The 22357-nt window shown below is 34.9% G+C and overlaps 1 protein-coding gene across 1 annotated transcript; it reads left to right on the forward strand.

Moving 5' to 3' along the window:
• Positions 1 to 3735: 3735 nt before the first annotated feature.
• Positions 3736 to 20704, forward strand: LOC132554356 (monocarboxylate transporter 14-like; the record flags this gene model as incomplete). Its single annotated transcript, XM_060218661.1, has 5 exons — positions 3736 to 3835; positions 3939 to 4082; positions 4774 to 5077; positions 19153 to 19364; positions 20635 to 20704. Coding segments are annotated over exons 1-5 (830 nt in total), but the record flags the coding sequence as incomplete, so codon positions are not given.
• Positions 20705 to 22357: the final 1653 nt, after the last annotated feature.

Genomic DNA, 22357 nt, shown 5'->3' on the forward strand with positions numbered 1-22357 from the left:
ATATTTTTGGGGATAATGATTGACAGGATTCCCTGGCGTTCTTTAAAAGGTGCTACTGTTTTCTCGGATAGGTCCAAGATCCGGGATGGCTAGCAGAAGAAATCTCTTTAAAACCAGTGGAAACATTCCTGTTCAATTTTGTTGGGATGTTAAAAGTTTAGTTTGTTTTTTGTTTATGTTTTATGGTAATTTAAGGTATGACTTCTAATATACGCGAGGTGAGTTCATAGTTTGTTAGCATCAGTTCGGAATCGAGGCTACTACTGTCATTTTGTAATATGGCTGAGCTGTGGAGGCTTTCCTTTGCACAAATATTAAGCATATGCTCCATCTTCTACAACTTTCTTAGAAGAATCTATCCCGGATCTTGCCTGATGTTTCTTTTGCCTGGTTGAACACAGTAAAAAAACCGCCATATTGAAAACAGATTTAGCTTTCCTATGTGGCCCGACTATGTCCTGTCACTTACAAAGTTCGATGTGCATATAAAATGTGCACGAAACGAAAACTGGATGAAACAATGTGCGTTACTATCCCACTGCTGTGCGATTCTATTTTATAAATCTAAAAACTACTTATAAATAAGTGTGGAATTGGGTTTATGTTTTTTTTCTAAACATATAAGAGTACAGCTACGTACATTTCATAATTAAGGGTGTGCCTCGCGTGACCGACCGTTCTTAGTGTATCGAAAATCATATATATACAAAATATAATTATGTAAACATTAAATTAACATCTTCTTTTGTCGCGACAACAAATCTTCTAAAATCTTAAACCATCAGAAAGGAAACTTTGTATGTTTTACTGCAGTAATACTCTCCTTTTTCTATCATTTTGTAAAGATAAAAAATAAAAGATTCCAAGCATTATGTTTGTTGCCCCAGAGACCTAGCCGGTCGGACCTGTCCCCTATATGCCCATATGCAGGCAATACTTGTTGCCATGGCACACCACTCGGCTCTCTCTCTCTCTCTCTCTCTCTCTCTCTCTCTCTCTCTCTCTCTCTCTCTCTCTCTCTCTCTCTCTCTCTCTCTATGTATATATCGCGAAGTTGTGCACTACACACTGTATCGTGCGTGCGAGCGGACGATGTATGCACGCAGTTTCAGGTACGTCGGATTCTTCAAAATCCTCTTTCCTGATATGTATTGCTCATTCTCTCCCACCTTTTAAATGTTCATAGCATTTCCCATCTATTTGTCGAACAAGTGTCACGAAAATTTACTTGTATCATGCGTCCAACTTCTGCTCACACACTCATGGGTGTTTTTATACAAGTGTCCGAAAGGGTCACAGATAACTAATGGCTCGGAATTACGGTGCCATAATAACATAATTATACTGCCATATGCTACACCACATGGCTAACGAGAGAAGGACTTGACCACCGTTTTATCGAAAATCGGAAGGGCATACCAGCCATCACTGATTTTTTAAAAGCAGTTGAGCTTAACTGATAACAAATGTATATTAAGAACACGAAACCAACATTTTGCTATTACCTGGAATTGTTAAAGTAACAGGATGCAAAATTATACACTATTCAAAGGCAATCCTCAGCAACGTTGTTGCTGCATGTTGAATTTTGCCGTAAATGACCGGGACGGTGTATTAGAAAATCACGCATTTCTTAACAGACAATGCCAAGGTATTGAACAATGTTAAACTTTTCAAAACGTCAGTACCGTCTTTAATTGGTCAGATGAAAGAATTCACGGACACTTGGTGTTCACGGATGATCGCTACCTGACTATTTATGGCCAACCTCTGATTCCTCGAATCATTGACATGATCCCAAGGAGTTCGACAAGTGGGATTTCAGTATAATTGCGATGTCAATCATGGGCTTTTTGATCGCCATTTTAACGTTAACGATTCAAGAGTACCTTGGTTAATCTGGCTTTTGGTTGTGCTTTGCATCATTTCATTTATTTGAGTGTGGATTAATATTGTGTTGATATGTCCGGTTTTGGTTTATCTGACCTCAAGTACCTTGATGACCTATAACCTTCAAATTTCGTCCGTTGTCGTGTGCCGTCTGCCATTCGTAAACTTTATCTTTTAAACTTCTTAAGTTACATGGTAATTGAGCCATGTGGGATTCACCTAAAGCTTTCAATCAATTATCTTGAGATAGTTGTGAATAAGTCTTTCGAATTTCCGGACAGGCCAGAAATTAGAAAATGCTGTCATACCCGCCATAATGTTCCATTTTTATAGGAGCTGATGGAGATGTTATAGAAATGAAGCCAACAGAGTGTTGTTATTTTCAGCCTCGTAAGAATGTTCAACAATGCAGTCGTTATAGTCATTTTCCAACATGACCGCCTAATCATAGTTTTCCTTAACAACACTTATTCCGATTCAGCTCGCTTTTGCCAGAAATGAGTCTTAGATGGTTAGATGGTTTGCTTTTATTTTGCGGATATAAAAAATCAGGGATGTTTAAAGAAAGCCGGCAAACATGTTTCAGCCTCGTCAAAAGTATGATATTGCAGCCACGGTGGCCATTTTGCACCATGACTGCGGAATTATGTTGTTTTTTTCTTTTCTTTTCTTTTCTAAATGCCGATTTCAGTTCACATGTTCTGATTTCATTCTTACTTTTTCATTGAAATGTGCTTATCCACTTGTGATATCTTCATTTCAATCTTAAAACTGGAGCTAGTGGACTGTTGGTTCTCAGGGTTTTCAGTAACCTAATATGTTTTGATTTCCTCGTGCATCAGTATTGAGATAAAAGGATTAACACATGAAAAAGGAGTCAATACAGACACGCCTCAAAATGGCATGTTGTCATTGACTCCGCTTTTGAAAAAGAAGCAAATTCACCCATTTGCTCCTCGTTCTTTAGACCACCGGGTGGGGGTAGGCATTTGCATCTTCAAGCCATTAAACCAAAGTGCTATCTGATGCTAATAATACACACCAAAATAGAAAAATTGGATTATTTTTCAATAAAATAAACTGAACATCCCAAAGGTGCTATCCTCTTTATTTCATGTACTTGACGTTGTTCTAAAATTGTCAGATGTATGGAAATTACGAAATTTATGGACATAAAGGGCTAGAACACGTTCCTATTTAGGGGTTGACTTTCGTTTTAAATTTCCTCAGTCGCCTCCTAACTTGGAACTTTAGGCCCTTAGCATCACTCAAGTCTTAGAAGGGCGAACCAGTTTGCATGATCAGTTACAATCATTCTTTGGCTCTAAATTTGTACTTTAAGGTGCAATTAATTTGTGTGACTTTTGTTCAATGTAGAAGAAAACAGGGACTCGGGATTGAGAAAATCAAAATATTGATAATGAGTTTAAAATTTGATTCTATAGTACCTCATTGTGGAGAAGTTTGAAATGTAAGCGATTTTCCTACTAACCCAGTACCTCAGACCCATGATAGAGTAACTTAAAATTTTAGTTTGTTATTGGCCATGAAGCAATAGTGAACTGTAAACGGACAATGCACAACGTCGAACGATGATGGATCAGGAAAAGTCAATCATGTGACCTAAAAGATGCTATAGATGCATATATTCTAATGCTTACAATTAACGTTTTGACAAGAACATATGCATATGTCTTTCTTAACATGTTCCCCTTTGATTCGTATCATTTGAGATCCAACAAAGAAGCACATCACACTCAAGAGGAATCGCCAGGAAGAAGAAAGTGGTTAGTGTTGCTGTCAGGATATTTCGTCATGTTTCTTTGTCCTGGATTTGCCTACAATATGTCTGTCCTCAACAGTGAGCTCCTCAGATCTTTTGGGAAGAGTAAAGCGGAAACGGCTCTCGTTCAATCAACAACGGTCGGTGTACTTTCTCTAGGAGGTATGATTATTTCATTAAAACCTTTATTAATGGCTATTGTATTAATACTTTTGTATTAAAGCAATATATGAATTCCTATTTCTGTCATCCTTGTTCATTTAAGGAGCAATGTCTGGAAAGTTTGTAGCCGAATATGGTGCTAGAATTACCGGTATTACTGCAAGCGCAATAGTAACTCTCGGAATGGTGCTCTCTTTCTTTGCCACAAATATACCCTATCTCATCACAACACTTGGACTTGTATCAGGTAAGTTCCCCTGGTTTTTTGTTTAAAATCTGTTTAAAATACTATCAAATTATTACGAGAAAATGTAACTGGCGAAATCTTCATAGGAATCGGGGTGGTATGTATGCGAGGCCAGTGCATGTGTTAAATGTGTGCATTTTAAAAGTCTGCGATGCTTATACATAATCGAGTATCGATACGCTGCATCACAAGCCTATGCCTTTTACATGTCGCAGTTGATTCAATATTCAATTGACTGTTCCTAATATTTCAAATTTCGTGCAAGGTCGTGGCACTAACAGATAAACTCTTCACTGTGACTTTTGAGAGATAAACGTTTGTGAAATACGTATGTGACAGATTTTTATGATAATATTATATTTTCTTTGTTCGACGTGAAGCTGGATGTTTGATGTTCGGTACTTTGTCTGTTGTTTCATTTGATTTTACTTCGCTCTAATTTGAGAACGTGGCATTACATTTTTACATGACGGGTTTCGCCGACGAAACATAGAACACTTATTCTTCCAGAACACATGGTCTTATTCTCGTTGTACTCTTTTTCAGTAGTCTCCGTGTAAATTTTTCTTTCGTTTTTGAGTTTTGATTATTATTCTACTAAAATTATGGTATTTTCTTGTTGCATTTGAATGTGCTTCTATAACAAAGAGAGTGTTAGCTTTCTTTTTAAAGTTTGTGCTTTTTCCAACAGGGATGGGATTCTCTGCATCGGTCATTTCAGCACTAACTAGCGTCGGTGAATACTTTGAAGAAAATGCTAGGCTAATGGCATTGTCATTTGTCTCCTTTGGAACAGGTTGCGGTGCTATAGTGGTTCCGTACATTCTTCAATACCTTATTGCAGAGTTTGGATGGAGAGGTTGCCTACTTATCATAGGAGGACTTTTGGCAAATATGGCCTGTTGTTTTGGTATATGCAAACCACTCTCGGTCGGAATTTCAAAGGAAATAAAACATGTAGATAAAGACGTTGATTCTCCTCCTAAAGAGAACACGTTTGTGAAATCATTACAGGTATTACTGAGCAATAAAGTATTTATACTTTACGTAGTAGCTTTGTGCTGTGCACTCTCAGCTATGAACTCGTCTATGATTTTCATAATTGATATTCTGATTGGAAATGGATTTAAACCTGATACAGCAATGTTACTGAATTTGTTTTTCCAACTTGGAAACCTGTCATGTAGATTTGTGCCAGCCTTGTGTAAAAAGTACATTCCTCACACCAATGTTCTCCTAATTCCTGCGTTCTTCACGTTAATCGGATCAATAGTGACTGCATTCTTCCCTCATGCAGTAACCTATACTCAGTATAGTGTCATTCTGGTCTTTTATGGAATGACCTATGGTGTGTGTACTACCTCTTTTTCCGTGACAACTATGAAGCTGGTGAACCTCCAGAACTATTCTGCCGGAATGGGACTACTGATGACCCTCTTAGGTATCAGTAGTTGTATTTCTGGACCGATAAAGGGTAAGAAACTCTTTAAATTTTATTTTTATTAAATACTCGTACACATGACTTTGTTTCCACTGTCCCTTGTATGATCTAAGAGGCTTTTATCGAGATGAATTCTGTGAAAGATGCGTTGAAAACAAAACAAATATCCTGATTTAATTGATCGTAGACGACGACTTCAAGTGACAGTTATTTATCTACAGTTGTGGGGCCACACAACGTTAAACGACGTGCGATGTGCGCACGATAGGATAACTGGACGAAATATGCAATTACATATTTGTCTAATTGAAAATGACTTTAAGAATCACCAATCAATTTTAAGACCTCTGAGGTCGCTATTGATCCATCACTACGCGTGTTTTCCGTTTGCTTTTTAATCCTAAGTACTAGCAAAACAGTTTTATTAAACCACACAAAATGTGCGACCATATAGCATAGCTGTGTGCTAGATACTGTACACTGTGTATGCGAGCGTTGTTTTTAGTGCGTTAACCAACTACCTGGTATATGAAATATATGAAGATTTAGGCCTGTCAACCTTCCCATATGGATTTAAACATTTCAATAATTGTTGTTCTATGTATAAGTGAAATATTTAAAAAAAAAAAAAAAATACAAACTTTTAGGATTTTTCATACGTTTTCTTTTCAAATGCCTTACCTCATTTTATATGCTAATCATATAAAGGCATTATTCATTCAATCCAATCAACCCACACACAAAATAAGATTTATATGTGGGAGATATCACATGATTAATTTTTACTTGTATCACAATGTATATGTATTACATACCATTATGTATTAATATTGTTATTATCTTATGCAGGATTGATTTAGTAAAATTGCACTGTTGCTTCAATTAATAGCTAAATCTTAGGAAAGATTTTTTGGAACATAACCCTGCAAGAAATTACACACACTATTCGATGGCTAATGGCTGTTGTCCTAAAAACGCCTTAATAAGAAGTGATATGTTGAAAGAAATAATTTCCGTTTTGGTTATGTATTGTTTACCTTTCTCATATTTTGCTTATCTGCAACAATTTTCCACGTTAAAGTAGGTTAATTTATTCTACGTATGACTTGAACGTATATATGTCGGCATACATCTACACGCTTGTATGTTTTTCAGGGCTGTTAACTGATCAGACAGGATCCTATACGATAACATTTTACAGCGTGTCCGCTGAACTCGGCTTGGCAACTTGTCTGTTCATATCAGCAGCGATAGTAAAGAAGAAATTGGAAAACAAACCGCCAGGCGGAGTAGTATCGAACACATAGACGGCAATCCTTCTCACCTTCAAATAAAAATGTTTTTATTAAAACTATGGTGATGGTCTCTGTTAAATTCTAGTACATTTGTGTTTCCTATTACCATTACAGTATATTTACAGTTTGCATGGTGACCTCTCATTAACTAAGGTGTTCAGACAACATTCCAGATCACAAAAACGTGATGTCATATAGACTTGCGTTACATAAACGATTTACAAGTCGCTTCATAGTTGAATAACGCACACCATAGCTTTACAACAATCATTTAGGAGATTAAGATTGTCAGGAATCTATTACGGTAGATCAACATACATGTCATAATCAACACTTAATCGTATTTTGAATATATCTGAAATGTCAAATGTATTCATTGTCAATAACAGACGCAATCCTACTCATCACCCATCCCCATTGCATTCTTATTAGTAAAATACACGATTCAAAGACCTTAAATTGGTGAAATACACTGTATTGAATCAACGATGTTCACTATAGCCCTCTATTGGCTGACTTGTGTTTGCTTTCAAACGAGACTGAATTTTTTTAAGAGATTATCAAAGCGGGTCACAAAGACCTTGCTAAGTCGATTAATTTAACTTTCAGGAATATTGATGACGTCTTGTCTTTAAATAATCAGAATATTTATTGACCACGTCCATCGCATACACCCATAATAAACGGAAATCAAGGACACTTCCGACTGCTCTACATCAGACGCTTATCTCGATTTTTTCTTTCAATGAAATCAACATGGGCATCTTTCCACGAAGCTATATGATAAACGCGATGATTTAATTTCCTATTATGAATTTTATATGTTTAAATGACACAGTTAATTTGCTGTTAAATTGTCTTTTCTCATTGTCACGGATTTAGTGCAAGGAGGCGACAACTGACGGACAAACTCATAACACAAGAATTTCAAAAGATGCAAATTGATGAAAATTGTAGGGAAGTTTTCCAGTCATCGCAGTGATCTCATTGAGAAAATACTTCTTTATGTAATATGGAACTTAGAGCGTTTGATTCCCGTTAGTTTGCATGTTTGTTCCGTTGTCGTACATTTTATTTTCATTTGCTTGGATTGACCAAGATTTACATGGCGAGAGTCCTTGATGAAGCAGAAGACGCTACTCTTCCGGAACACCTGCTCTCGTTGTCCTTGTACATTTTCAAGTGTCTCCTTTTAGATATACTTTTGTTCAGATTTTGTCCTAGTGTTATTGAATTTGAGATTGGGTTATGCTTCGTTGATATATTTGTATTTTCTTGGTTAAATGCTGTATCTGCAGTAGGAAAATAAAAAATATGTAAAAATACGCTCTGCCTTAAATTGAGCTAAAATATTCCTCCTGTAGAGTTGAAATAAAACGTGACGAAAAAGGGAATACATTGTTACTAAATATGTTTGTATTTTCTTGGTTAAATGCTGTATCTGCAGTAGGATATGCTCAGGCAAATCATTAATAATAAACTTTATTTATTTTACAACAATTGCGAAGCAAGTTTTTTCAACTTAAATCAAGCACTCTTTTTGGCTTGGATGGAAGCGCGAGAGGGGTCTTACTGTGGGAGGAAACCGGAGTACCCGGGGAAAACCCCCGTGGTCGGGCAGGTGACCCCATGCCTTTTCACATCCATTTCTGGAATCGAACGCCGGAGGCAAGGTGAAAGGCGAGTGCGTTACCACTGCGCCACTAGACCAATCAAACCAAGTCAAATAATTAAATAACCATTTCATAGCTACTTCCAATATGTCATCAAGATATCGTTTTCTTGTACTTTTTCAGGAGTCTCTGGGTCAATATTTCTTTTGTTCTTATTTTGTCTTATTTTTGATGAAGTTTTCTCTTGGAAGAGAATAGATTTGTCCAAATTGTAGACACTTGGATTCCCATAGCTGTGCCAAACCGTTGTTGATGGAAGGTATCTTGGAAACATGATGTTGTAAGCAAAACTTCTAGATATGGAGATTGGTGTTCTTTCGCAATGTGCAGTCTTGTTATAGGTAGTTCAGAACGATACCACATGCTTTGTCACATGATGTATTGGTGGCAAGAAACACTACATTGTGTATAAGAAATCCCTGATCAATTTGAATAAGTACCGCCGACATACTTTCTGCATGGTCTTTTGAATTGTTTGACAGAATGCTTTGATTTCCCCACTGAGGGCCCTGAAATGCCTGCAAGTGATCTGGAGAAATTGTCACCAATAGAACGACTGTAGTCAATTATGGGCCGTAATGGGATCCCTTCTTTGTTGATGTCACAGTTGATTCGATATTCAAATTTTAGAAATGCTCAATTTCTATTCACGATTGATATACAGTATGTACTTATTTTCCGTTGTATAAATGTAAACACGATGGCTGTCTTGCTAGTGTGCAGTAGATAGCGGTGTTCATCTCTTGATGACACTAATACCATGATAAAATGACTGTAAACATTATTATGGGAAACACGACGTTTATGATGAGGAATATGAGATCGTGTTTAGGAAAGTATTAAATTCTTCCTGCCTTGAATATCCTATACACCATTAAAAATATATCTAAATATGAGATATATACCAGATATGACAAAGATACGAAAATGTTATCAATTTTAACAGTTTTCATTCTAACGTTTAGGTATTGGAAATGAAGACATCAAAAGGAATGTATGTATTGTATTTTTTGTCTGTCGTGAAAGGAAAGGACGTTACTTTGTATTGCATTTTTCATTCTGTATGAAGACTACACGTGTTATTGCTTCATTTACAAATGTTACAACAACGAAAACATTTTATGAATAAAGGAAGCAAAACAAACAGATAATCTGCATTGTTGAAAAAGGCAAAACTACAAATGTCATGACTAAATACGTTTCTTTGATACTGCCCAGAGAATATGTTTAAACAAGAGAATTAGCTTGTAAACAAAACATAGATATACATACATGTTTTCTGTAATAAAGTTTCTGTCATATTAGAATGCCTGCTTTCTCCTTTGTAGTTTTGTTATGTTGTAAGTCTTTACTTTGTTCATTTTTTGTTTTTGTTTCTTGTATTAGAACTGTATAATTATATAATAATGTATTCATGTCTGAGAGGTGTTGTAAAACCACAAACGAAGCATTATCCGTATAAAATGCTACTATCGCATATTTCTACACACGAGACTATTATTCTACTTATCTTTTAATTCCAAGCGGAGTTTTAAGACTGGTATTGTGGTCTCTATGTCATTTTATTTTTTTATTAAAACGTGGTACTAACTTCAACATGGATTTAACATTACGTGGAGACCAAAATACCATTTATTCCATTATTTTCTTATTTTTCCTGTTTGGTTTTCATTTTACAATTAAGTTCCACCTATCTCATATTGTTTTTGTGGCTGAATATTTAACCATCAATCGTTGAACACTCTGTTTGTAGAATGTTCTCACACGACTGGTGCAAAAGAAAGAAATCATAATTAGAGCTCCTTGCAGACTTGATAGTATTTCAAAAATAAAAAGAAGAATGTCGGATTGTGAAAAAATTGCAATAATTCCGATAATCCAGCTAAAACCCATAACTGTTGATATCTTCATGAAAACTATTACCTTAGACTTAATTGAATTCGTTGAAATGGATGTAGATGATATATAACTATAAATGCTGATAAGCAAAAACAAGTTTCCACACAAAGTTAAAATAACTGGAATGTCGAACACTAATAATAAAACAAGTGTTTTCGAAATAAAATTGTTTTCCACGATACCATGTTTCCGTCAAGACAACAAGAATATACTTAACTGTAACAACAGATCTTTCCGATTTGGTATAGACCTGTAAATCTCTTATATCAGCATCTAAGCGAAATGAGAGGAACATGAAAACAAACGCACATATCCAAGAAATATGATGAATAATGCCAACCCATTCACAGAGTTTGGAATTGCAAGATGAGATATTAGCAAGAAATAGATCTGAGCAAGCAGTAGGAACGACATCAACACAATCAAAAGATCTGATTTCCCATCACGCAAACTTGGAATTACACACAACTGCATCAAACCATATATTATACAGAATAACGATATATAGATGTAGAAATTGTATTTACAATACTTCTAAAGCCCTTCGTATTATCGTGTCGAACATTGATTTTTGGTATTTCAATGAAAATGTATCGATACACAAAAAATAGCCTCCATTTGCGAATGCAATATCCTTGTAAGAGATATCTATACCATTTAGGTGAAAGGACACCTTTCACACTCTGTTCAATATGTTCATGACCAGGATTCCATTTCCCTTGTATCCTATTTTAACTGCGGGGCAAGGCAAATTATTGTCGACTGAACTCATGGCAACCAGATATAGCGGATTTCTAACATATGTGTTTGTCCTACACGTAATAGTTTGTGTATCCGGAACATGTTTTATAATACTACCATCCGAATACATTTTCAAGTAAAAAAAATGGAAATTTCTGACATATAAAACTTGAATTCATCTTAAGTGTACATACAGCCTTTGATATGGACGTTAACTTGAATAATGCAACAGGGTTTTTCACTATATGATTGTTCCCCTGGTTTAGTGTTAGATTTTTTAAAAAAGTTATCTTGTATATGACGTAGGAATTTGTATGATCTCGCAAAAACGACATTAGAGTATCCAATTCAAATAGCAGATCTAATATGGCACTGTTGCTAGTGTATTTGATATCAGCAAAATCGTCGCCGGTTGGTTCTGAGGTGCCAGGACAGTATAAACGTTAACATCCAACCTGTTTGAAAAAAAAAATGAAAATACATTTTTATGCAATAATAATATTCGTGTTGTATCTTTTTATTCATATTCTATCTTTTAAACAAACCTATTATAAAGATCCATTTTGAAACAGTTCATATTTATTAAAGTCAAGGTTATCTGAAAGATGTCTGTCTTTATTATAGAATATGACAAACTATCTCGGTCTTTTGTAAAATACTATAGCTATATGAGATTTTCAACATTTGTCCTTTAGCTTTAAGTTTGTTTGGTGTTATTTCCATCTGGATCGCTCTTGGCCTGGCGACATATCTCTTCATATTAGCTGCAGCACTAACTAAAAACATATCAAAGCCATCATCCGGATGGCAAAGTAAAGGACACTGATTCTCTTCCTGAGAAAGAATATACAACAATTCCTTGATCTAACGAACTGGGCACATTATTCCGTTATTTAATGAACTATGCACATCATACCGTTATCTAAGGAACTATGCACAACATACCGTTATCTAGCGAACTAAGCACATAATTCCGTTATCTAACGAACTAAGCACATAATTCCGTTATCTAACGAACTGAGCACATAATTCCGTTATCTAACGAACTATGCACATCATACCGTTATCTAACGAACTATGCACATCATACCGTTATCTAACGAACTATGCACATCATACCGTTATCTAACGAACTATGAACCCAGCATTCCGTTATCGATTCCGTTAGGAGGAATTATGTAAGTGGTAGATAAATCATGTTCCATAGGATTATAAATATTATGTTTTAATATAGATTATTCATTCAAAGCAATCAAATGAAATAAGCATATATTTTTACGACATCTTCAGCTTTTACGAAAGACACTTTTTAATATAACTGACACACTCCGAAGACATATAGTGTATGTTTTCACTGACTCCTTAAACAATCGATTGTAGTGTTGGTGGTATTTCTTCCATATCTTTTAAACGGACATTGCGGAGGCAAATCTGTTTCCACTTTCCAACACCAGGAATCCTTAGCCTTCTACTTTCCTTTCTTTTCGCGTGTTTGTAGTTTTTCCGCCATATTTTAATGTGTACATCATATAATTCTTACATTTTTCAGAATGCTACATTTAAAGTTACACAATATTACCTTATGTAAAAAACTACAGATTTTCCGCACCGGCATGTAGCCTTAATGGGTTGAAAACATCACAGATAGCCCACGGGCTTTACTCCAAAAAATACGGTATTACACCCACTACAAACAAGCACTCAAGTAGCGTTCATCGAGGTCATCCTTCAGTGATTATGAATGTAAACTGCATTTGAAGCAATATAAGACCAGGTGTTCCTAAAGGTTAACGCCTTCTGCTTCATCGACGACACCCTTCACGTAAACCTTGTCCAATGTACTTATTTTTAAAAAAGTGTGTACTTTGATGAATGTGTATAAATTAGAGCTCATTGCGTCTAAATCGAACCAGTTGATACAATAATTAGGAAACGGATACATAAGGGATCATTCACTTCCAAAAATGTTGCTAAATTTCCTATTTTTAATAACACTGTGGTCTGTTATGTCGGCAATCCATAACGGTTTGCGAGGCAAATCAGACAATTTATTTAAACAGGAAGCACATCTGATGTACACTATTATTTAAAAAAAATAAATAGACATTGAAAGGTAAAGTCAGAGGAGTATATCTGTTCGAAAAAAAAGAAAAGACAATATGCCCTAGCTTACTAAGGTTTTTCTGGGATGGACTGTACGTTCGTGTGTGTACACAATTTACAAATTCGTATGTACAGTAGATAATCCTTAAAGTTGATGTTGTAACACGGAGTTATGACACCGTCAGTTTTATGATTCAAGAAATATATCCGAATAAAATGTCTGTGTCTTTATACTTACATGTTGATACATAATTTAGATAAAATCACATTAATATGATGGATGCATGTGTGTTCATCTATTACCATTAGTGTACTAGTTTATATATATTAAGACATGGTCTTCCTAAAGCAATACTAACGTTACAAGTGACACTAGCAATATAGTAATAAGAATAATCGGATAACTTAACGATAATGATTAAAGAAATTGTTTGGACAATAACAATTTGAATTAAATAATTTACATGAAATAAAAGTTTGTAAATTTCCTTTTTAATAGATGACAAGGTTTTTTTTTATTGTGTATTTAAATATACCACATTGTTTGAAACTGAACAAACATCCCAGGAATGTATATATAATATTTATATGTCCCTATCCCAAGACATGAAAATGGCCATCCTAGTATTATCAGTAGACGAGTTACAAATTTCGGTTAATAGACGTTGAGAGTAAAACATCACTTGAAATTTGGAAACACAATTAACATTGATATGATATATATAGTATTTCAAACATCTTATCATTAATCGAAAACAGCAAATATCGACGTTAAAGTTAGTTTTAAAAAAACATGCATTTTTGTATTTTTCGACTGGTGAAGTACCACGGTATATAACTTTAGAATATAAACTTCTGGCGCGAAATAAGTAAAGCAAATGCAGAAGCTGTATAATATTACTCGGCTCCGTTTTCCCGCAGTCGTGTCTTCAATTGAACATTAAATTATGCTTCGTGTCCCTGTAGTGATCCCTGTGAAAATGTCTTTCGTTACTTTTTATTGTATCATCTTTATACCACTTAAATGACCGGAATTCTTTGCAGCTTTTAGCAATATTTGGAAGAAAAAGCAAGGCTGAAGGCGTTGTCATACTTACCACATCAGTTATAATATTTAAAAGTGAAGTGATAAATTGAGATAATGCCGTGACTAAACAGCCATTGATGGTTAATCGTTTATAAAATCGCTATGTACATTGGTATTATTATTATTACAACTTTAACGGCCCGTCAAGACATAAAAGGTCATTAGGGCCATCAACTGGTGAAAGGTGCGTCGTTCCAAAAAGGAAATAACATCAAACATACTAAAAGGTAAAAGACATCTTTCAGATAACCTAGGATTTTATAAATCTCGACAGTCTCAAAAAGGGTCTTTAGACTTGTAACGTTACGATGAAAAAACTTCTTGAGAAGACAGAAGGTGGTCAATGCAGTAAAATAAAAATGTTTAACGGTGAATGATTTATCACATTCTATGCATCGAGGATTATCTTCGCCTTTCAACATATACGAATGTGTAAGGTATGAATAGCCTTTCCCAAGACGGGCAAGGACAACTTCGTCTCGGTGGTTGTCTCTATAGCATAGAGACCATTCACCAATGATAGGTTTTACTGAGTGCAATTTATTATCGGTATATTGATTCCATTCCTCCTGCCACTGAACTATTAAAAACTGTTTGATAAATTGTTTAAAATTAGTAAAATGAAGTTTAAAACAACAGATGTTAGCGATAAAGCTGCCTTTGCGGCATGATATGCTTTTCCATAGCCTTATCATTATCTTTCGGTGACAATGTGTTTGATATACGCTTTAACTAGGTGTTGTGCCGTCCCAACGATGGATGTGCCGATTAATTTTTGATGATTAAAGGATTTGCTTTCGCAGCTGCTACTACTTTTCATTTTACGACGGGTAGGTGCATCGGGAAGATCCTTCTCCGGATTATGTAAAAAGTACATTCAACACAACAGTGTCTTCTACCTTTATTAATACTTTTCGTCTGATCGACAAAGACTGCAGTCTCATGCAGAGTTGCATATCCAGGAAAGTGTCGTCCTGGTCTGTTATGGATATCCCTCGGTCGGTGCACCACCACGTAGTCCGTGATAACAATGAAACTGGTACAACTGAAGGATTATTCTGCCAGGATAGAAGTGTAAATGACTTTCATGAATATTAGCAATGGCATGGCTGGACCTATAACAGATAGGAACTGGTGAAAGTTTTAATGAGCTGGAGCAGAATATATGAACAAAAAAGTACACAGATACAAATAAAAAATCACAAGGGAAAAACGTCTTGGTGTTCCAAAAAGAGTAAACGTCTTCTGCTTCATCGACGACACCCGTCATGTGAATCTTGGTAAATCCAAATGCAGGTACGTAATTATATGTTCCCAAATGAGAACACGGTAAACAAAGACGAGCCGACAGGTATACTTAAGTCATTTATCACATAACGAAACAGAACAACCCCAAATAAGACAAGTATTTTGTGTTCTTGCACGAAAATGGTGATGAGCACCAGCCCTTTAATATTGAATCAACTGCGATATAAAAAAACATAGGTTCGGGATGGAGAATGCTGCTCTCTAGAAATACAAAAAAGTAGCGAAATTGAAATCATCACATTTATCATACTTTTTGTGGAAAGCTATCGGTGATTATTTTCTTAAAGGAAAGACTCAAAGCAAGCGATTGATGTAAAATAGTTCGTCATGTTATCAATTTCCTATTAAGGTGGGTATACGATGGCTTATTTTTTTCCTGTAAAGACAAATAAATATCAATATAACTGAAAAAGAAATCGAAGGATTTCGCAAGATCTCGCTAAGCCTCGAATGATAACAAAGACATTTCAGCCGATTTCTGTTTCATACCAAGCGGGAAAAGATTTCGACATATTTGATTATGTCGACATATTGATATTTTCTTCTTTTTATTATAAATCCAAGTGTTGGAACTGCATGTTTCAAATATGAAAATTACAAACAAAAAAATCCAAAAAATACTAAATTATGCGGTTGGGGCCTCCTCATCAAGATTTAATGACTTTTCATGCACCATTCATTATTCTCAGTGCTCTCGTAGGCTTCAACGTGCAGGTCTGTAGTGTCACTGACTAGTCCTAGACGGTCGAAACAGCTGAATGATGCAGTTTGATGCATTATTGGATACTCCTGTTTATAATTCTAAATTATTTTAAAAGGTATTATGAACTCGTTTGTCGTTAAGACATTTAAGACAACTTGTATAAATACACAACTAATTACGTAAAAAAAAAACAGGCCGGTATATCTTGTTCGTGTATCTCAACAGTCAAGGCAAGGGAGAAATGGATATAGATTTCAATAATTTAGCTACAGTTTTTCTGTTTCATGCAAGTGACACGAAACACTCACGTAAATTAATGTATCTGTTCTGCCCGGCCGTGACAAAAAAAAAAAAAAAAAAACCCAGGAATAGGTTGTAATGTGCATGATGTTCATGTTTTCTGTAGATATTATTATCCCACCTGGTCCAGTATAATGTGAAATGGAAAACAATCTTGTATAGATTTTCTTTTCTTGACCTCCTGGAGCCCTTGGTACAGGACCCAAAGTAGATATAATTACTCATTCTTTAAATTACTTCTGTTAATTTTAAAGTCGATATCATAGACTTTATTGAACGGAACTGTTTGCACGTTGATTTTATTTTAATTCCAAAATCCTTCTTTTGTTGGATTGAAGTTATTTTGACCCAAATTGTTCATAAATGTAAACATGAACAGAAGACACAACAGAGGATATTTATTATGTATCCATTTCTTAGAAGTTCTTTCTCGCGATGTGGCAGAATTTTGTTATGTTTGGTCAGAAACATCATTTGATGACGAAATCGTAATTTTAACTAAATATTGATGCAACTGGAAAAAACAATGATTCGTTCTATTCTCTAACACTAGCATCTTCTTATGCAATATTTACATTACTGTACTTTATGCATGTCCACACACAATGAGTAAGTTCTTCTTTAACTGTACCTTATTGCAATAACTACAAACACTCTATGAGAAGAGACGCACCTATATTATGCAATAATGATGTAATATGTTTTCAGCAGTAAGGGTGGTGTAGGTGGTGTTAAAAGCATAATGACAATAAAATTATTGATATGATCTATGAAGTTCTGACATGATCCTTATTCACCATCCAAAATATTGAAGTGTTTGAACTTGCAAGGTTCTGTATTGGAAGTAATATACACCAAATGCCTTAATATATGCTTCATCTAAATCATTTTAATAACTATCATCCGTAGGTGTTCACCATGTTCTTATTTTGTACAATATCTTATATAGATTGATCACGATTTACATGGCGGATGGCGTTGATGAAGTAGAAGATGCTTACCCTTCCATAACACCAGGTCTAATTTTCCTTTATACTTTATTACGAGTCTGTATGTAAATCTTTCTTTTGTTGATACTTTTGCCTAAATTATATTGTATGTGATTTGGTATTCAAACGTTTTTAATATGACGGTATTTTTGTGTGTGTTTTCGTAACATCAGCTATTCTCTAATATCCAACCTAAAGTTCCGTGGATGAAACAAGCAGTTCCTTTATACTACCAAGCATGTTTTCTTGGAATATCTTTCACAAAAATTATATCAACATAACGAATGCAGAAAAAATGATATTTGTGAGAATTCATTTGGGGAAGACACATCTTTCATATGTGTTTAAAAACATATAAAGAGTTTCTAATGCTTGTAGAATTACCTTGTCGATATGGGCAAGGTGAAATGAAGTAAAACAAACCAGGACGTTCTGGGTTTATATGTATACGTCTTTTGGCTTAGTTCCACAAAAAGTTCGATACACAGAACAAACAAGGAAATAACAGCATGTCACAGTCTTAATCCAAACTCAAATTCTGTAATACTGCAGCAAAATATTACCAAAAGAAAACAATTACTCTCCTGCAAAAAGTTTATACATGAGTGGTGTAATAGTGCCCTGAAGTGATTCATCACTCGTTGACAAAGACTATGTTGTACATGATCTAACATATCATTAGCTAAATAATCGTCGTCGATGATACCTGTTCCAGACGAAAAAATCAGATACATTCTCCTTCAACTCTGGTTTACTAATATTTCGGACAAGAGGAATTCAAAAATGGATGCACAAGAAAAGTATAGACTTGTTACTTGTCGGATATCATTCTGGGCAATTTGGAGTGAAACATCTAGATACTGAAGTCTTACTTTTGTGTTATAGCCTATAGTAATATATTATATAAACTCGCAACACAAGGATTCAAAAGATGCAGGTTGATAAAATTATGGGGAAGTTTTATGGTCGCCATAGTGATCTCATCGAAAAAATACTATTTCTCCGCGCGGCATGAAGCTGGATGTATTTGATGCTCATTTGTTTGCCTGTTGGTTCCATTGTTGTTTACCTTGTTCTTATTTGTCTTATTATCTTTGTTCTTTTTCATGGGTCTCCGTGTAAATCGTTCTTTTGTTCATATTTTGCTCTAATGTTTTGGAATTTAAGTTTGGATTATGATTATGTTGCCATGTTGGCATTTTCTTGATTTTTTTTCTGACTACATATAACGCACTGCTTTAATTTGTAAAACTGGTTTTGGTCATTTGCATTCTCTAAAAATATACCCAAAAGATATGATGATGGTGTCCATGAGTAAGTGAAACTTGGCCGCTTTACAGAAGTATCTGATTGAATTAGGGTAATGTGTTTATACTTGTTGTTTATCATTAACGTATAAACCTGTGACATTACTATGTGCATTCCAATGTCCTGATTTAAATTACGTTTTTAATACGAACTATCTATTAGCGACGGATTTTATAGCGAATATATCATATATTCAGTATTCTTTTAATTCGTATCATTTCAGTTCTGACAAAGACGTAGATCATATTCAGAAGGAATCGCCGAGTAGAAGAAAGTGGATGGTGCTGTTATCTGGATATTATGTCATGTTTGTTTGTCTCGGATTTGCCTTCAATATGTCAGTCTTTAACAGTGAGCTCCTCACATCGTTTGAGAAAGGCAAGGCGGAAACAGCTATTGTTCAGTCAATTACAATAGGGTCTTTAGATATTGCAGGTAAGCAATTTTTATTGTTAGGTTGTTATTATTGAAAACAAGCATTCAGGGGTTTTAACTATATATACGTAGTTGATAACATGATGAATATCTGTATTTGCGCCTGAATATTCTAATAAAATTCATCTTATATGTTCTACTTGTAAACATAAAGGAGTCATTTGTGGGAAGCTTGTGGCCAGATATGGTGCAAGAACAGCTGGGATAACTGGAAGCGCAATGGCAACACTCGGAATGGTCCTCTCTTTCTTTGCCACAAGTATCCCCTATCTTATAGCTACAGTCGGATTAATGACAGGTAACATCAAAACTAAGTCATGTAATCAATACAATTCGATGCGAATTTAACTGTTTGTGGATTCTTTATTCATAGACAACAATGTGAACTCTATGTCGACATATCAAGAGTCGACTATCTGACGTCAAATTCAAAACAGTTTTAATATAAATATAAACTTAAATATCGGTTTATATATATCACTCTTGTCGGCACTGATAGAAGTCGGTAAAGCCACCCTCATTCATTTACATCCGCTCCGGTTATCAAGCCTACGTACAAGGTTTCTCAAATAGTATGTTTTTCAATCGGAAATAAATTAATGTAAAAATTAATGTAAACGTGTTTATTTATATCTTCAGTGTTTAAAATGTATTTTTCGAACAAGCTTTTGACGATAGAATATTGATATGTGTGTTTTCATGTTTATTCCATTCACATGTCTTATATTTTCATTTCCACATAAATGCTTCGAGTGGGCGTTCTGTATGCAGAATCTTTTAAACAACCGATATGTCGAAAAGTATATACATATGATTATATATCTAGTATGTTGCTTGTTGTTGGGTTCTGACATTTCAATTTCCACACACAATACCATAAAGAGCTGGCTAAAAGAATTAGTCAGGTCCGTAAGAATTAACTGCCAATCATTGTAAACAAGTAGTTCATCTAAAAGAACAAATATTTGCATTATAAATACTAATTCTACCGTTAGGTCCCACTGCATGACATATGAACCAAGCGATTGTTCGTCACCTTGCATGACCGCAGTTGTTTCATTATTGGAAACCCTTGAGAACACCAAAATTGGAAAACTTTAGTCTATTGCACGTGGATATTCCTCGTTATTAAAACTTTCTTTGATAGTGTTCTTTGATTACTAGTTTTGAGGGACATGCGCCCTATTGGGTGACCTTAGCTGGTTTAACCCCACGCACGGATCTTATAGCTTTGATAGTAGGTTATTATATTCATTTTAATTTTCAACAGGACTTGGATTCTCAGCAGCGTTTATTTCGGCAGCCACTAGCGTCAGTGAATACTTTGAAGGAAATGCCAGGTTAATGGCGTTGTCATTCGTCTCGTTTGGAACAGGATGCGGTGCTGTATTAGTTCCTTATATTCTACAATACCTGACTCTAGAGTTTGGATGGAGAGGTTGCTTGCTTATCTTTGGTGGACTTACGGCAAATTTGATATGTTGTTTCGCTGTATGTAAACCGCTGTCGATTAACAAATCACAAGAGTTAGTGCCTGAATCGTTATCAAAAGCGGACGGTTTTATGAAATTGTTACATGTCTTGGTTACCAATAGAATTTATATCATATACGTTATAGCCTTATGCGTCTCGTTTCCACTTATAAATTCGTCTTTAATTTTTCTGTTTGATTTCTTGACGACAAAAGGATTTGATTCTGAATCAGCAATGACATTATATTCTTATTTACGACTTGGAAGTGCACTGTCAACATTTTTACCCGGATTGTGTAAAAAGTACATTCCTCACACCAGCGTCCTCATTCTTCCTGCTTTTTTCACAATAATCGGATCGACAGCGACTGCATTGCTCCCTCATGCAAAAACATTTACCCAGTGTACCGTCCTTCTGGTCTGTTATGGGATAAACCTTGGTGTGTGTATCACTACTTCTACCGTTACAACCATGAAGCTTGTACAACCACAAGACTATTCTGCTGCGATGGGAGTGATGATGACTCTCAAGGGTATCAGTACTTGCATTGCTGGACCTATTGCGGGTAAGTACAACTTTATTTTTATAACCCGTCAAAACGTTTCTCGGGACGTGTTATGACATGGTCACCTACAACATTTTCAGGCCTCCCTTGCAAGCTTGCTACTATCAAGACATAAAGTAAGGTACCCTGATCGGCCTTTTTAAACTTCTATTCGTCCGTTTTATAATTGTAAAGTTCAGATATTTACTCTTGTTTTGTTTTCAACTAAACTATTTTCAAACTTGACATGTTTCATGACTAACATGGAATTGTATGTTTCTAAAAAACACTCGAGAATCAACAGTTTTGAAAGACTTGTGCTGTAGGTTGGACATTTTAGCATTTTTGAAATAATTGTAGTAAGATTTCCTCAGGTGTATACTTCTGGTTTTTTTGTTTTTTTGTTTCGCTTCGTTTTTATTTTTTTTTTTCTATTCTTTTTAAACAAACATAACAAAAGTAAGTGGAAAAGAGATTTTTGGATTGATTTCTAAATGTTATGTAAAACGCTTACTGAATTGTATTTCGTTTCACTAGACGAGAATCCTGATCCAGGACGTCGTGAAAGAGGGCTATAATGACAATTTATGTGCTTTACGCGAGGCAGAAAATAAATATACACCTAAAACAAGGAAACAAAAAAATTATTTAAAATGTTATTGGAACACATGTCTGACGCAGAAGAACGTTAATACAATCCAGAAAGCGTAGACGATATTGTAACTATTTTGTCATATTAAACAAAATTTCAATGAGAGTTTCAAGTTTGAAAAAAATAAATAAATAAATAAATAAACAAAAAAAGGCTGAAAAACTTAATAGTTGTTTCGACAACGATATTGAAGGACGAATAAAACGATTTTTTATGATTCAAAATTCCTTGTGATGCCAAAATATTACTATGTAATGTTTTTGCCTGTTTCAAAATATATCTTATTTGTAAAAAAAATGAAAATGGGTTGTTGTTAATACAGAT

Source organism: Ylistrum balloti, unplaced genomic scaffold (genome assembly GCF_031769215.1).
Source record: "Ylistrum balloti isolate Yb309-2 unplaced genomic scaffold, AGI_CSIRO_Ybal_v1 Utg370396, whole genome shotgun sequence".
NCBI classification, from domain to species: domain Eukaryota; kingdom Metazoa; phylum Mollusca; class Bivalvia; order Pectinida; family Pectinidae; genus Ylistrum; species Ylistrum balloti.